The sequence below is a fragment of the Podarcis muralis genome, chromosome Z (assembly GCF_964188315.1).
Source record: "Podarcis muralis chromosome Z, rPodMur119.hap1.1, whole genome shotgun sequence".
Taxonomy (NCBI): domain Eukaryota; kingdom Metazoa; phylum Chordata; class Lepidosauria; order Squamata; family Lacertidae; genus Podarcis; species Podarcis muralis.
Genome location: NC_135673.1, coordinates 17,954,424 through 17,970,380, shown reverse-complemented (window position 1 = coordinate 17,970,380; position 15,957 = coordinate 17,954,424). Strand labels below are relative to the sequence as shown.

At 44.9% G+C, this 15,957-nt stretch overlaps 1 protein-coding gene and 1 long non-coding RNA gene across 5 annotated transcripts in view; one reads left to right on the top strand and one right to left on the bottom strand.

Annotated features, from left to right (window-relative positions):
- Nucleotides 1-2,336, bottom strand: part of COL5A1 (collagen type V alpha 1 chain) — a 183,415-nt gene extending 181,079 nt beyond the window's left edge. Inside the window, exon 1 of one of the 2 annotated variants that reach the window (XM_077922414.1) lies at nucleotides 1,782-2,336. In XM_077922414.1, the coding sequence (XP_077778540.1) occupies nucleotides 1,782-1,887 (106 nt within the window). In that variant the 5' untranslated portion in view covers nucleotides 1,888-2,336. The remainder of the gene's footprint in view (nucleotides 1-1,781) is intronic. The other variant, XM_028715816.2, reaches the window with a different exon arrangement.
- On the top strand, nucleotides 1,161-5,602 carry LOC114589384 (uncharacterized). 3 transcript variants are annotated; one of them, XR_013391325.1, is made up of 5 exons: nucleotides 1,187-1,360; nucleotides 1,649-1,875; nucleotides 2,816-3,252; nucleotides 4,078-4,441; nucleotides 4,799-5,602. It is a non-coding gene; the product is annotated as an uncharacterized LOC114589384 (long non-coding RNA). The 3 variants fall into 3 exon arrangements; XR_013391324.1 differs by lacking the exon at nucleotides 4,799-5,602 and having other exon boundaries at nucleotides 1,161-1,360; nucleotides 4,078-4,789; XR_013391326.1 differs by lacking the exons at nucleotides 1,649-1,875; nucleotides 4,799-5,602 and having other exon boundaries at nucleotides 1,173-1,360; nucleotides 4,078-4,789.
- The last annotated feature ends 10,355 nt before the right edge of the window (nucleotides 5,603-15,957 follow it).

Genomic DNA, 15,957 nt, shown 5'->3' with positions numbered 1-15,957 from the left:
ACAATAAAGCAAGATTCTAATCCTCATTGTTTTGGATAATAAATAGGAAATAGGAGCCTGTCTTATACCAAGTGTCAGATCTGTTGGTCCATCTCCTTCAGTGTTGTCTACACTGACTGGCAGCAGCTTCCCAGGGTACCCATGATGAGGCATTCCCTAGCCCTACCTGGAGATGCGGGCGTAGATTGAACTCAGGACCTTCTGCATGCAAAGCAGAGCATGCAAATGCAGAGACCCAGTTTGAGGGCCAGCTCTGTGTAAAGAACTTGTTTTATACACTATCAATAGCCTTCCAGCACTACTGCCTGCAGAAACGAGAGGAACTGGCATTCAGAGGCATACTGCCCCAGTACCAGAGATCCAACATGGAGCATCATGGTTAGTAGCCACTGATAGCGTTGTCCTCCACGAATGTATCTATTCCAAGAAACTGATAAGAAACCACTAAGGGACTGTAACCTTTGTGAGCCTATGTCCTGCTTGGGTCCTGTTTGTGGATTTTGCATTAAGGGCATCTGACAGGCACTGTGGGAACAGGATGCTGAACTAGATGGGGATTCAGCAGCATCAGGATCTTATTATGTTCTTATGACTTGCAATAAACCTTGCTGTAACTGAATCCAAAGCAAAGCGTTGGAAGGGATCCCCAAGGGTTATGGCCTCCAACCCACTGTAATACAGGTGTCTCTGCTCATCACTCCCTCCTGTTATTTCCTAAGGCGGCAGAGACTTTCCTCTTTCTTCTCTACAAGACTCCAGACCCATCGCTGGCGCTTTGTAAATACTGTACATACATAAGAAGCAGTAGGAAGCCCAGAACAAATGTTTATCACAAATATTTCACTTCATGGCATTTTCCAGTCTCAAAACTAACAGTCCAACTTTTTTCTTTGAAAAACAAAACTTAATACTGTTCCAAAGATATCCTTATTGGAACAGTCTGTCTGATCTGGTTTCTATCCAGGTGTAACAGTAAGAAAACATCTCTTCCACGACCCACCAGTCAAAGGCAACACATATCATGGAACATTTTTTGGCTTCTTTCATGAAACCCAGATTTGGGGTTGGAGTAACATGGTTTCCTGCGTTGGTCTCACTGACCCGCTCTGAGTTTTAGAGGCAAGAATTTGTTTCCATAAAGTTCACTTAAGGCACATTAGGGGGCGTCTGTTTTCTAAGTTCATTTGAGTTTGCAAAGTTCCTGCCTTTGATCCCCAGATTGTTCCTCAGGAGCGGGGCGGGGGGCGGGAGTTTGCAGCTGGACACAGTTACGCTACGGAGAGATAATCCCAAGCAACAGACCTTTGCAAACTGTATAGATCATCTTCCGCAAGAAACCTTTCTCCCTCCCTAGAAACGGGTAAGAAACACTTTGCATTTCTGAAGTTTTCTCCTTTTGCCCGTCCCAGCCCTTGATAAATGGCATTCAAAGGACTGGGGCTGCTAAAATTATTTATGATAGTGCAAAAACAGTGCAAAACCTAGATTTGCTCCTGCATCTCTTTCAGTTGCTGCTGCATATATATACTGTATGTATGTATGTATGTATGTGTGTGTGTGTGTGTGTGTGTGTGAGAGAGAGAGAGAGAGAATATATGTATATAAGGCAATTCCAAATCTAAGCACTGCCTCAAACCTTTCCCTCTAGGAATCATGTATGAACACGATGGGGGAAAAATAATTGCGTGACCCGAGGGCAAAAACTCTTTAGAAATAAAAAAGAAGTAAAATAAACAACCTGCATCTATAGCAAAAACAATTGAGTTGTTGGTCCCACTTACCTGCGTGGCTCTGCGCTACTGAATAGAGAAGACACATTACTAGACTCCAAGGGTGAATGGACCTCATCACCCAAGTCCTCCTTTTCCATCTTGTGTGAGTATCCATCGTCCACCGAGACAAAACAGGGATAATTATTATTTTGCTTGTGCAAAAGACGCAGCCTCAAGCCTGGTGGAATATTCTTTCTTTCTTTTAATATATATCCCTCCCCACCCCCCAAAGGAATGTTCTCTTTACGAAGCCATGAGTTTGGATGCTTGGGATGGAAGAGGAGGAGACTGGACGTCTCCTTCCAGCTGCTCTGCCTCTTCTCCAAAAAGTCTGCAAAAAGTTTGCTTGGTGGCTGCTTTGCTTGGAAGATCGGCCGTTCCTTTCTTTCCTTAAGGGAGCCCACTGCTGTCCTCTTCCACCTCTGCCAGTGGCCCTCTGCTTGATCTGCCTTCCGGAGATGACTTTCTACACCGTGATGTTCCCCTTTCCCTTCTCTGATCTGGGAGTGAAACTTTTTTCTTTCCTCCTTCTCCTCTTTCTCCTCTTAGAGCAGATGAGGATAGGATGTCAATCCAGAGGTGCCTCGGCCAATCAGGATCTCGGAAGAGCCCTAATCCCCGCCTCTTCTTCCCTTCTCCGCAGATGGGAGGGGGAGGCGAGGGAAGGAGTTTGCAAAGAAAATTTTGTGTGTGTGGCAAAGAGAGAGGCCTGTCTTCCCCACCCTTTCAAGCTCCCCCTCCAACTAGGGCGTGAGAACAGGCAGGCAGAGGAGACCCCAGCGGGAAGTTTAAATCCAGTCGCTGGAGAATTGATGCATTAAAAGTGATGCATTTAAAAATAAAAAATCGTGCATTGAAAAAATGATGCATTGAAATAAAATCACAGAGCAAAATGAACAAGCACGGGGGGTAGAAGAGACAGAGATTTCATCTGTTTAGCTGAGTACTGTTTGCACTGGCTGGCAGCAATTGGCCATGACTGCAGGGAAAGCTGTTTCCCAGCCAGCAATGTAGAAATCTACCAAATCTGACTTTCTCCATAGGAACCTACCAAGCCCTGTGATCATCATGTAAGGCCATTCTTCATATGCCTTCTCCAAGAGAGGTCCAGAGGGTGGCAACATGAGAATGGGCCTTTTATGCAGTGGCTCCCTGTTTGTGAAATGCTCACCCCTGGGAGATTCACCTGACACCTTCATTATACACCTTTAGATGCCAGGCTAAAATGTTCTGCTTCAACCAAGCCTTTGGCTCAGTAACATCCTTTGCAGTGGTGCCTCGGTTTTCAAACATAATCCATTCCAGAAGATGGTTCGACTTATGAAACGTTCGAAAACTGAAGCAGTTACTTCCAGAAGCATTTACTTACAGAAAACTCAATACAGAAGCCGGAAAGCGTTTGAAAACTGATGCAGTTACTTCCAGGTTTTCGGCGTTTGAAAACCAGAACGTTCAACTTCCGAGACGTTCGAAAACCAAGGTACCACTGTATTCTGTTTAATGTGTTTGTGGGAGAGGGTGAGGGTGGTTATTGTTTTGTTTTAGTTTTTTATTATATATTTTGTGTTTTTGCTTCTATTTTTGTGTTGTTAACTTCCCTGAGATCTACAGGTGAAGGGTGGTATACAAATTTAATAAATAATAATAACTTAATAGTTAAGAAGATCCTACTGGATCAGGCCAATGGCCCATCTAGTCCAACATCCTATTCTTACAGTGGCTGAACAGGAACCCAAAAAAGAAGCCCACAAGCAGATCTTGCAGCAGATCTTTTCTTTCTAGTCCATTTTATTTTTTCCTCACTACCTGCTTCTTTTCACTGCACTTGAAATCCACTCTCCTTCTTTCTTGCTTTCTTGTTGAGGAAGGGCAGCTTAGATGAAAAGGCTTTTGGAAGGGAAAATTCAGGGAAACTTTGTTTGGAGTTCTAAATCAATGTCTGGGCCCAAAACCTGCTAGGAGAGCTTGCAGCTTGGAGAATTAGATCACTTATGGTTTCTGGAGTTTGAAGGTTTTATTCATGCAGGAACTGTTTATAGGATGAGTGGTGATGAGACAGAGAAACAGCAGACATTTTGCCTCAACAAGTGGAGAGATATTTTTTTTTAATAGCTCAGCTTTTGGGGGTGGAATTAACTTAAACAGAGAGCTACAAACAAATGCTGGCTAGATTGCTACACAAGCAGTGCCCGCTGGTGGTTTAAAGTAAAACTTGCATTAACTACAAATTCAACAGAATGAAATGTATTAGCTTTTCTCCAGTGCTGAATGCAACAGAAACATTCTCCTCTGCTTTGATTTCCAGCAGCTGGTATACAGAAACATACTTCCCCCAACAGCTGAGATGGAAAATACAAAGAGCCTGCTGGATCAAGCCAATGGCCCATCTAGTCCAGCAGCCTGTTCTCAGAGTGGCCAACCAGATGCCCCGATAGGAAGAAGCTCACAAGCAGGAACCAATCACAAGAGCACTCTCTCCCGCTGTTGTTTCCAGCAACTGGTATTCAGAAGCATCGCTGCCTCCAACCATGTTGGTGGAGCATAGCCATTGTGACTAGTAGCCATCAATAGCCTTCTGTTCCTTCATGAATTTGTCAAATAATTTCTTAAAGCCATCCAAGTTGGTGACCATCACTGCCTCCTGTGGGAGCAAGGAGTCAGCTAGACTGGTAAAGGAAAAGCGATTTATATGCATTGTATATGCGATATAACATTGAGCCACCAGATGGTGATGTGGAATCCCGTTTTTCTCTACCTGTTTTCCCTGTTTAAATTGACAACTCTTTAAACTGAAACGTTGGATGTGTCTAGATCTAGCCCAAGTGCCAAAGTTTAACTGCGCTATGTGAAGAAGTCCTTTTGTTTATCTGTCCTTAAGCTTCCAACATTCAGTTTCATTGGATGCCCACACAAAGTCCTAATGTTATGAGAGAGGGAGAAAATCTTTTCTCTATCCAGTTTCTCCATGTCATTCACTTCTATCGTGTCTCCCCTTACTCACCTTTTTTTTTTTTTTTTTTTTGTAGAGTATAAAGCTTCAGGAAAAAAGACGAGAGAGACTTATTGGATATGTTTATTATATGAGAATAAGAAGATCTGCAGCCCATTCAACCAAGTATGAACGTGAAATGTACACAAACATATGCATGGATTTTCATGTGTACTTAAAAAAAAATGCAAGCGTTGCTGGAAATGTGGTGGACCAAAGTTAAGATTTTAAATACGAGAAGCTGAAATGCACACATCCCTGTATCCCTAAGGGAAGTGTCTCCAACACAGTTTCGATGGAGACTCTATCAAGGTATCCACGAGATCTCCCTTTGCAGTAGCTGGTGCTTTGCCATTAAACTGAAAAGGTCACGATTCCAGACAATGAGCTATTTGTGCCGACCAAAATGAGGGGCGGGGGAGTTGCCCCACATCTGGAGACCAAAAAAAAAAAAAGGAGAGAGAGATGAAGAATGACAAATATCAAGTGAATCACAAAGTTGGTCAGGACCTGCATGCTGTCATTTTAGAGGCCACGAATGCAGCCCAGCCAACTCCCCTCTTGATTTCTCCAGTGTGTCAAAAGTATGGTTTTGTTGTGGTAAAAGCTAGAATCTTCCCCACTGGAGAGGATCACTTGAGCCCAAAGGGTCACTGACCTCCTTAGGAGCGTCCCAGTTACATAGAAATGTGCAAACCCACACCCTCATTTGCACGCCCTCTGACATTTCAGAGACAAAGATAGTTGCTAGTGGGGACAGCCTTTATTCTTCTTCCTTTTTTTAAAGATTTTGTTGGAGCAAATAAAACAAATCAATAAAATAAAAACAACCAAAGTGGAATAGGATGTCAGTGTATTTTGCTTATTTCTTGACAAACCATCATCCAGAATTTGCGCATACCTGAAATCTATTTGTTGTGCCAGAGAGATGTCTGAGTGCCAAAAGAAAAAGAAAAAGGTTCATCTCTCTCTGCTGATACTTTGCAACAACACTACACAGGTTTCTGAAGTTGTTACGTTAGTGAACTGTTTTCAGCCACAGTGTTCATTCTTAATAATCCATCTGGTGGTGGTGGCTAGAGCTAGGGACACCCTCCTGACCCCAAATCTGTGGCCAGCCTTGGGGAACACCCTACCCACATCTGGCCTAGGTCTGAATCAATTTGGGGATGGTGCTAAAAATTAATGGGAGGTTTTCAAACCCTAATTAAACACGTATCAGGAGGGCTTGGAGGACTTATTCCTGCTTAGAGGAAGAGGGTTCAGTCCTGCTGAGGTCTGCTTTGGAAGCACCTTTGCTGCTTGCAGAAGAACATCACCTAGAATTCAAGTCTCCAGGGCCTGATGAGCTGCAACCAAGGATTCTAATATAGCTTGTGGATGTAATCTTAGAATTCTTGGAAAACAGGCGAGGTCCCGGCACACAGGAGGCAGGCAAATGTCCCCATCTCCTAAAAATGGGGGGGGGGGGGAGACTCAGGTGACTACAGACTGGTCAGCAGGAAAGTATTGGAGATTACAGTCAAGCATAACTATGCACAACTGCTAGTTAGTACATGAAGGGATTAAGGACCACAGAGCTGTATTGCTAGATAGACTCAGGGTAGGACTTGAACCAATGGCTTCAAGTTACAAAAAAGCGGATTTCAACTAAACATGGGGAAGAACTTTCAGGTGGGAAGAGCTGTTCGGCAGTGGAATAAACTCTGAGAAGAGCTGGTGGACACTCCTTCCTTGGATGTTTCAAGCAGAGGTTGGATGGCCATCTGTCATGGGTGCATTAGTTGAGGTTCCTGCATAGCAGGGGGTTGGACTAGATGACCTGTGGGATTCTGCCAACTCTACAATATAATGCTTCTATGATCAGAAAAGCCTGCTGGATCACGCAGATGAGAGGGCTCAGGCAGAGGAATCCCATGGGGGTGACACACCCATGTCCTTACCATTCACCCCGTTCCATTCCAGCTGCTGCTGCTGCTGCTGCTAGTGAATAGTGAAGCATTGATAGTTTCCAGCAAAATCTTGAGAGTTCTCATGAAATTCTCATGGGATCTCACTGCTGCTCCTTCTCCTCAGTACAATACTGAACTGGATGGACCAAAGGCCTGACTCATACTATAAAGCAACTTCCTCTGTTCCTATTTTCTGGCAATTTATTCTTATAACCGGAGAGACCAGAAATTGAACATGGGACCTCTTGCTAGCCAAACACAGGCCCAGCCACTGACCTCTTAAAGCAGATCCACATTCGCACAGAGGTGGATGAACTTTATCATCCTGAGGGCCACATTGCCTTCTGAGAAACCTGGGGGCCACAAGCAGAGCCATGAATGCCAGCAATAACTTTTAGCGCAGTAGGCTCCAGATTCAATCCCCAATTGCATCTCCAGGTAGGACTGGTGAAGGCACCATGCCTGATAGCCTAGAAAGCTGCTGCCACTCAGTGTAGACAGCACTGAGATGGATGGATCCGTGCTCCTGTTTTAATCCAGTCCTTTATACAGAACCATGAAGACTGGAATCTATATTTTCAGGGGAAGAGCCATGGCTCATAAGCTGAGCACCTGCTTTGCATGCAGAAGGTCCCAGCTTTGAGCCTCGATAGCATCTCCAGCTTGGACTAGGAATTTCTCTACTTGAAGCTCTAGGGTGGCATTTCCAGTCAGCATCAACAATACTGAACTAGATGGACCAAGAGTCTGACTTGGCATAAGGCCTTCCTTCCTACTAACTTCTGTTCTGTATTCAGAAAAATGACTAGAAACTTACTTTATATTATGGGGATGGACTACAGCTCTGTGCCAGGGCCCAATCTTTTCAGGCAGGGGGTCCCAGGCTCAGTCCCCAGTGGCCTTTCCAAAGGAGGGCGAGGCATGTCCTCTGTTTGAAACCCCAGAAATCCACTGCTGCCAGTCAGTGTAGGTAACAATCAGTCAGATAAACCAAGGGTTTGACTCATTAGGCAGATTCCTATTCTCATAAGGGTAAGATGCTGGTCCAAAATCTACCCTCCAAGTTCTCCAAAGTTTTCTTCTCTGGGAATGTGGCTTCTGTTTTTCAGTCTCATTCAGCCAATCAGAGTTTATGATGCTGGTGGACCAATGTTCTGACAGTGTAAGGCAGTGATGATGATGATGATGACAATGATGATAATTTATTATTTACACCCTGCCCATCTGACTGGGTTACCCCATCCAATCTGGGTGGCTTCCAACAGAATATAAAAGAACACAACAGAACACCAGACATTAAAAACTTCCCAATACAGCATTGCCTTCTGTGGAAAGTCTTTCTCTCTTTGACAGTTGACGGTCAGGGGTGGAGGAAGGGGGGTGCCGTGGGTGCGGTCTGCCCTGAGTGTCACCACTGAGGGAGGTGACAAAATGCTGGGCAGAACTCACCGCGGTGCCTGCAGTGCACCCAAGACACGTGTCTCTCCTGTGCTGCCCAAACAGTCCGCCTGCTGCCTCCCCACCAGCTATAGGGTGGCTGAGTGGGAGGAGGCAGGCAGACCTGCCCCTATGGGTGCGGCGCCCCAGGTGCCCAAGCAGCTTCCTCCACCGCCGCTGACGGGAAGACATTGGCTATGTCTCTGGTCACATCATCCATAGAAAGCGGTACAATTCCACTTTAAACAGTTATGCCCCCCCCCAAAAAAAAGAATCCTGGGAGCTGTAGTTTATTTAAGGTTCTGAGAAGTGTTGGAAGACAACTCCCCTCTTGCAGTTCCAGAGTGGTTTAACCATCAGTACCTCTTCCCAGGGAACTCTGGGAATTTTAGCTCTGTCATGCCCATGGGCATCTGGTTGGCCACTGTGAGAATAGGATACTGCGCTAGATGGGCCAGGTAGTCCATCACACTGTCAAAAGGCTCTTGCCCTCAGGAAGTTCTATCCTATTGTTTGGTTGAAATCTCATTTCTTATCATTTGAATCCACTGGTCCAGGTCCTGCCCTCAGGAGCGGAAAGCAAGCTTGCTCCATTTCCCATGTGACAACCCCTCACATATTTGAAGAGACTGATATGGGGGAGACATGTTTTATTGCATCTGGGACACATGAAGGCATCTGGTTGTGCTGCTGCAGATACACTGTGGTGCTTCTTCTCCCTGCGCTCCTCCCTGGGGTCATTTCTCCTGTGGTCACTGCTGTGGATCTATAACCTGACTATCTGTCTCCAGGCACTGTGGTCATCTGCAAGGGATTCCCACATGGTAGGGTTGCCAGGCTTCATGTCATGTTTACAGACATCTTTGTAGCATAGAGTTGGCCTGCCAATGGGCCTGGTGCCTGAAGCCAGCTCCCCCATAGAGCACATCCTTGGGTATCCTGCCACCTTCCATTCTGTGGACGTGACCAAGACAGTGTAAACATCATTAAGACAGGAGTGCAAACATATTGGGAATGTGGACTTGGGAGAGCACGTTTTTGTTTGAGACTCTATCTTGCCATGTGATACCCAAAATATTTCTGATGCAGCTCATGTGAAAGAAGTTGAGGTGTTGCTCCTGGTAGTTGTAAGTTGCCTATGACTTACTTCCAAAAATCAGCATGCTCGACATGCAAGCCTTGTAGACCTTCATCACATTCTTTCATAGTTTTTCAGAGAGGCAAGCCATTGTCATGGGAGTTGATGGAGTTATTCAGCTAGTTGAGCGAGGGAGGAACATCCAGCTTTTCCAAGACAGGCAAAGTCTGGATGCTGTCGATTGCTGTGTCAGTGAGTACAGTTCTTGATAATGATTGGTCCATTGCTTCATCTACTTGCTGTGGTCTGTGATGATCTCTTCAGACAAGGTTTTCAGAGTGCAGTTTTCCTGGCTGTTGGTCCAAAGGCTTCCTTCATGCCTTTGTACATATGTGAGTTTTGCCAGTGGCAGCAGTGAATTGGATGCTCCCACACAGCTTTAGCCAATAGTCACTGGCACATTGTTTGGCAATCTGCTGGGCATTGCTCCCTGCCTTTTTCAGTGAATGTCTTCCTGCAGGGCAGATGCTTGTAGTTCACAAGAGCCTCGCACTTTGCAGCCAGAAGAGGCTCAATGTCAGTCTTAAACCAGTCTGGGATCTGTTGTTCTCGTTTGCCAAAGGAGGACATAGCTGTGTTGTAGGCTACCTGTTTGATATGGTTCTACCTTGCTTCGACATTATCTGTGAAGCAGTTCAGTACAGCCTGTTTGACAGAATCAGAGAAGCATTCACAAAGTTCAGGTATGGCTGTTCCGGCATTGATTTGAGGCCACACTTTCTGCTTTGTGCTATGGACCCACTTTGGTTGGAGATGGATCTTGCTTGCCACCAGGGAGTGATCTGTGTCGCGGTTAGCACTGTGGTAACTCTGTGTGACACAAACACAGTTCAGTGCTCTTCACCTGGTGTCAATCAAGTCTGGCTGGTGCCAGACAACACAGCTATGTCCTCCTTTGGCAAACGAGAACAAGAGATCCCAGACTGGTTTGACCTTGGAAGCCTTGACCTTGGATGTCTCCAGGACACTCAGTGTTTTGTCTTGATAGAGAAGAATGTGTTTGCGATAAAGAGGCTGTGAGCCTTTGTCCGTTCTCATTGATGCTGTCAATATCAAAGTGGCAGTTGTCCCATATGTGATGGTTCCCAACTCCGGGACCCTCCTGGCAGCCTGGTCCAGTTCCTTGTAGAACTAGTCCTTGGTCAGAGCACATTGTGGGAGTGTAGATGCTCAATGTGTTAACCAGGCTGAAGGTAGTTGAGAGGCAAAGGGAAAGTAAGCTTTCTGAGTCCGTGGTCAGCAATTCTATTGCACACAGCAGCCACCGGGTTTCACCAGAATTTTCCCTCCTCTTTGAAAATGTGCAAATACATTTTGTTTTATTATTTATTTATTGCATTTATATCCCACCATTTTCTCCAAGAAGCTCAAGGTGGCGCACATGGCTCTTCCCATCTTGAATTAATTCCCACAGCAACCCTGCAATGTAGTTTGAATTAAGAAGCAGTGACTGGCCCAAGGCCACCCAGCAAGCTTCTGGCCAAGTGCTGGATTTGAACCCTGGCCTCCCAGGTCCTAGTCTGACACTTCTAACCACCATGCAACACTCGCTCTCATTAACTGTTGGAGAATGGATAGGAGGTGGAGAAGTGGGAGGGATTTTTGGCCCAGGCTACTTGAAGCAAAAAATAAAAATAATCATTTGGATTCTGTTCACTCATATCTGAGTCTTAAGGCTGCACTGTAATCTGACTTCCAAGTCTTTCCATACAATTCTGCAGCCTAAATATTTTTTGGGTTGGTTTTTTTTTAATGGCTAAGGAACAAGCAAGAAAATAAAGTCAATGCTCTTGGGAAACTCTTGGAAATCTGATGGAGAGAGAGGAGTCTGTTAACATAGCAATTCCTAAACTAGCCAACAGCTTTGCTTTCTGATGTTTTAGGAGGGTTTGTCTTTTTTTTTTCCTTCCTCCAACTCAGTAGTACTGTACTTACCAAATGAAAATCTCTTTGTTCATTTTGACACGCAGGATGAGCTTTCGCTTGTCTGAGAAACTGCAGTCATTTGATGAGCAGAATGTAAATCACCAAAGATGGAATTAGAATCTGTCCAAGACAGATAGTAAAAAGCGAAAATGTCCTGATGTTGACCCAGTGTTTTGTGGCCATGAAAAAGGGAAATCCCATGCTAGGGATAATTAGGAAAGGAATTGCAAACAAAAACTGCTGATATTATAATGTTGTTATGCAAATATATGCCGTGACTACATTTTGAATACGGTGTGCACATCTGATTTCCTCACCTCTGAAAGGATAACGTGGGCTTGGGAAAGGTTCAGAAAAGGGCCACCAAAATAATCGACAAGATGGAACGATTCCCCCGTGCAGAAAAGTTGAAGTGTTTAATTTAGAGAAAAGCTGAGTAAGAGGCAACACGATAGAAGTTTATAAAATCTTGCTTGGCATGGAGAAAGCGGAGGGAGGCAAATTTTGTCATGTATTTTTTATTTAAAAGCATTAACATACTGATTAATATTTCAAAAAATCTCTGAGTTATGTACAGTCTAACAAACAAACAATGTATCATTGAAATACTGCATTGTATCATTGTTAGTAAGTGCTGGGCCCCCAAAAGGACTAATGAACTATCGTTCCCCCCCCCCCATTTTACAAATATTTTAACGAATAAACAAAGTCTTTATACAATCAATCTGCATTTCCCGCGACTTCCCTCCCCTCCTTTCTGCAGTTACTTAGCTTATATCTTTTTGTTACTGCATATCCAGTTCTAGCCTATTTAATAATTTCCCCTTTGTATTCCCTTTTAATTATTTCTTGCTGCACATGTTTATGTCAATCCTGCTAATGCTTTACGTTGTTTACAATACATCTCCAAACAGTCAATAAATTTTCCCCATTCCATTTTTTAAAGTCTCTCTTCTTGGTTTCTTACTCTTCTGGTAAGTTTCACCATTTCTGCATACTCCATCAGTTTTAAATGCCAGTCCTCCTTCATTGTAAATGTTTCTTCTTTCCATCTCTAGGCATAAAGCATTCGGGCAGCCGCAGTAGCGTACTTAAATATATATATATTTCTGTTCTTAAGTACCTCTCCACCAATTATACCTAAAAGAAAAGCTTCTGGTTTTTTAAAAAAAGTTATCTTCAACAGTTTTTTCAACTCATTATAAGTCATTTCCCAGAAAGCTTTTGCTACTTTACCACCACATATGGAAAAAGGTACACCCCTTCTCTTTTTACATTTCCAGCAGGTTTCTGATTCCAACTTATACATTTCTACTAATTTACTGGGAGTCAGGTACCATCCATAGGATAGAGACAAATTTTCCTCCCTCTCTCATAGAACTTGTTGACATTCAATGAAGCTGAAAGTTGGAAGATTCAGGGCAGATAAAATGAAGGACTAATTTAAGCAGCACAGAGTTAAAATGTGGAACTCATTCCCACAGGTGGCAGTGATGGCCACCAATCAGAATGACTTTAATGGAAGCCAACCAGATGCCTGTGGGAAAACCGCAAGCAGGATCTGAGCACAAGAGCCATCTCCCCCCCCCCCCATGAAGTTTCCAGCAACTGCTATTCAAAAGCATTGCTGCCCCCAACTGTGGAGGCACAGCATAGACATTGATAGCCGTCTCCTCCTCCTGAATCTGTCTCATCCTATTTTAAAACCACCCAAGTTGGTGGCTATCACTGCCTCCTGCTGGAGGAAGTTCTATAGTTTTAACTATTTGCTGTGTGAAGAAGGACTTTTTGTCTGTCCTGAATCTACCATCACATTCAGCTTGATTGACTGTCCACAAGCTCTGGGTTAAGGGAGAAGGGAGGAAAACATAACCTTACCTGGTCAGGAGAAAAAGGTGGACTCTCCTTCACAGGAGGTTTTTAAGCAGAGTTTGGATGGTCACCTGTCAGAGATTCTTTAGCTGGGATTCCTGCATTGCAAAGAGTTGGACTAGGTGACTCTTGGGATCCCCTCCCAACCCTAAAAGTTTATGATTCTGGAGAGAGGGAGTGAGGAATGTGGGAGAAATCTCTGCGCAGCACCGCTTTCGAGCCCTCCTCCTGTCCTGCACAGCAGCGGTTCATCAATAACGAGGCATCTCCAAAGCTGTGCTGGCAGCCTCCCCTTGACCAAGGGAACAGATTGAGCTTGGCAACTGGCTCTCAGCAAGGCCAGGGAGTTTTGGAACAAAAACATCACCAGTTCCAGCTCCGTTGAAAACAAAGAGGGGGTGGGGCAGAAAAAAAAGTCCGTCCACATCTGTCAAACATTAAAAATGGCCCCAAATCAGCTGGAAAAGTCATTTGCAGTGTCAATTCCAAGACTGTCTTACAAACAGAGCAGATGAATGAACATGACAGAGACTGAAGTAAGAGACAAGCTGCCTTGGCAGTGGTGGAGGAAAGAGGCCCTGCTAGTTTCTCTCCTTTGCAATGAGAAAGGAGGACCTGAATGCAGCAGCAGCAGCACTCTCCCCACTTGGGATTCCCAGCAACTGGGATTCAGAGGCATTTCCTGCCTCCAACGGTGAAGGGAGAACACAAAAAGAGCCTGGCTGCTGGATCAGACTGAAGGGGGTCCATCTAGTCCTTACAGTGGACAACCAGATGCCCCAGTAGGAAGAAGCCCACAAGCAGGACTTGAATGCAAGAACAACTTTTCCCTCCTGCCATTTCCAGAAACTAGTATTCAGAAGCATTACTGCCTCCAACCATGGGGGTCAAACACCCATCATGGTTAGCAGCCATTGATAGCTTTATCATCTATGAATTTTTAAAATCCCCTTGTAAAGCCATCCATAAGAAGAGCTGGATTCCAGCTTCCCAGAGGTGTTTGGTTGGATTTTGGACTAGACAAGCATTTGGCCAGATGCAGAAGCAGGGCTACTCTAATCCACTGAGTATGCTTCTGAATAGCAGTTGTTGGGAACCACAAGTGGGGAGAGCGCTCTTATACTCATGTCCAATTTGCAGGCTTCCCATTAGGGCATCTGGTTAGCCCTTGGGAAAACAGGATGATGTAGTAGATGGGTCTTTGGCCTCTTCCAGCAGAGCTCTCCTTATGTTCTACTTCCACTGGCTTAGGCAGCTTCTGAATACCAGTTTCTGGAAGCCACAGAAGGGCAGAAGCTATTGTGCTTGGATACTGCTTGCAGTCTTCCCATTGGGGCATCTGATCAGCAACTGTGAGGACAGAATGCTGGCCTAAATGGGCCATTGGCCTGATTCAGCAGGCTCTTCTTATGCAATGATTTGGGGGCGGGGGCGGGAGGGAAACTGAGAAAACTTAAGATTGACAGATTCACCCATATCCCATACCTTCCAACATTTCTCTGATGAAAATAGGGCCGTCCCATTCCATAACGATAATTCTACTATTTATACCCCACACATCTTACTGGGTCCCCTCAGCCACTCTGGGCAGCTTCCAACATATATAAAAACATAACAAAACATTAAACATTAAAAAAAATCTTCCCTATACAGGACTGCCTTAAGATGGCCTGGGGGTTGGATAACTCCATACCCTCCAACATTTCTCCAATGAAAATAGGGATGTCCTAAGGAAAAGTGGGACATTCTGGGTTCAAATCCGAAACCGGAACACCTTCTCTAAACCAGGAACGTCCCTGGAAAATAGGGACACTTGGAGGGTCTGATATCCAGTTGTGACCTTCCTTTGAAAAATAAAGCAGGAATATAAAAAGAGCCAAAGTTCAGAGGCAGAAGTTGCCTACCAAGTTCAGATCAGAATTTCTGAATATGTCAGCCCTTCCTTCACTCAAAAAATCCATTTGTATGAGAACAAGCCCCAAGAGAAGACCATGTCGGAGCTTTGATGCCCCAAGATTACAGGTTTCTCTCTTCCAAGAACTATGCAGTGCTCCAAATCCTCTCATTTTTGTGGCTTTTTAAAAAAAAGCATTTTATGTTACACTCTGCCCCCGTTGGCACTGATGGTTCACAAATCACAATGCAAGGAAGCAAACGACCCCTCCATTTAGAGGAGACTTGGTAACAAAGGCAGCAAATGAGGCTTTGCAGGGTAACACAGGAATGTTAAGCAAAGCGGTGGTTTTGCTTGGGTGAGTCACTCCAAGGATCGGATCCAGCTTCCAAGCGGTCTCAAACATGACTAACTCCAACTTCTGTCTGTTCACTGTTTCCAACAACAGGCCTTAAAAGGGGGGGAGAGAAAGAGGGGCTGGTGAGGTATGTTTCATTTGACTTCCCTGCGCAGATTATTTTCCACAGACCATGACTCCCATCTGTCTAACGCAGGAAGCGAGGGGACTTGTGGCCCTCCAGAGGTTATCTGGACTCCAACTCCCATCAGCCCCAGCCAGCATGGCCAAAGGTCCGGGGATGATGGGAGTTGTAGTCCAGCAACACTTGGAATGTCTAACTTCCCCATTTCTGTTGAAATGCCAGATCTATGAAGGCTACTATCCCACCTGAATTCCCTCCGAATTTGTCAAACACTGCCTGTCATTAGAAATGTTGGCAGCTCTGTTGACTTTATACCAGGTCAGGCTATTGGTAGATCCAGCTGCATCAGCCATACAGGAACCGGATTGCCCCCAAGATTGAAGGAGCCTGGCGCACACATGTGACATCACTTGTCACATGTATCTCCCGATGCTGGGCAGGCCAGTGCAGCCTTCGTGCTGGTCCCCGCAGCATCGGGAGACATTGCAGGAATCA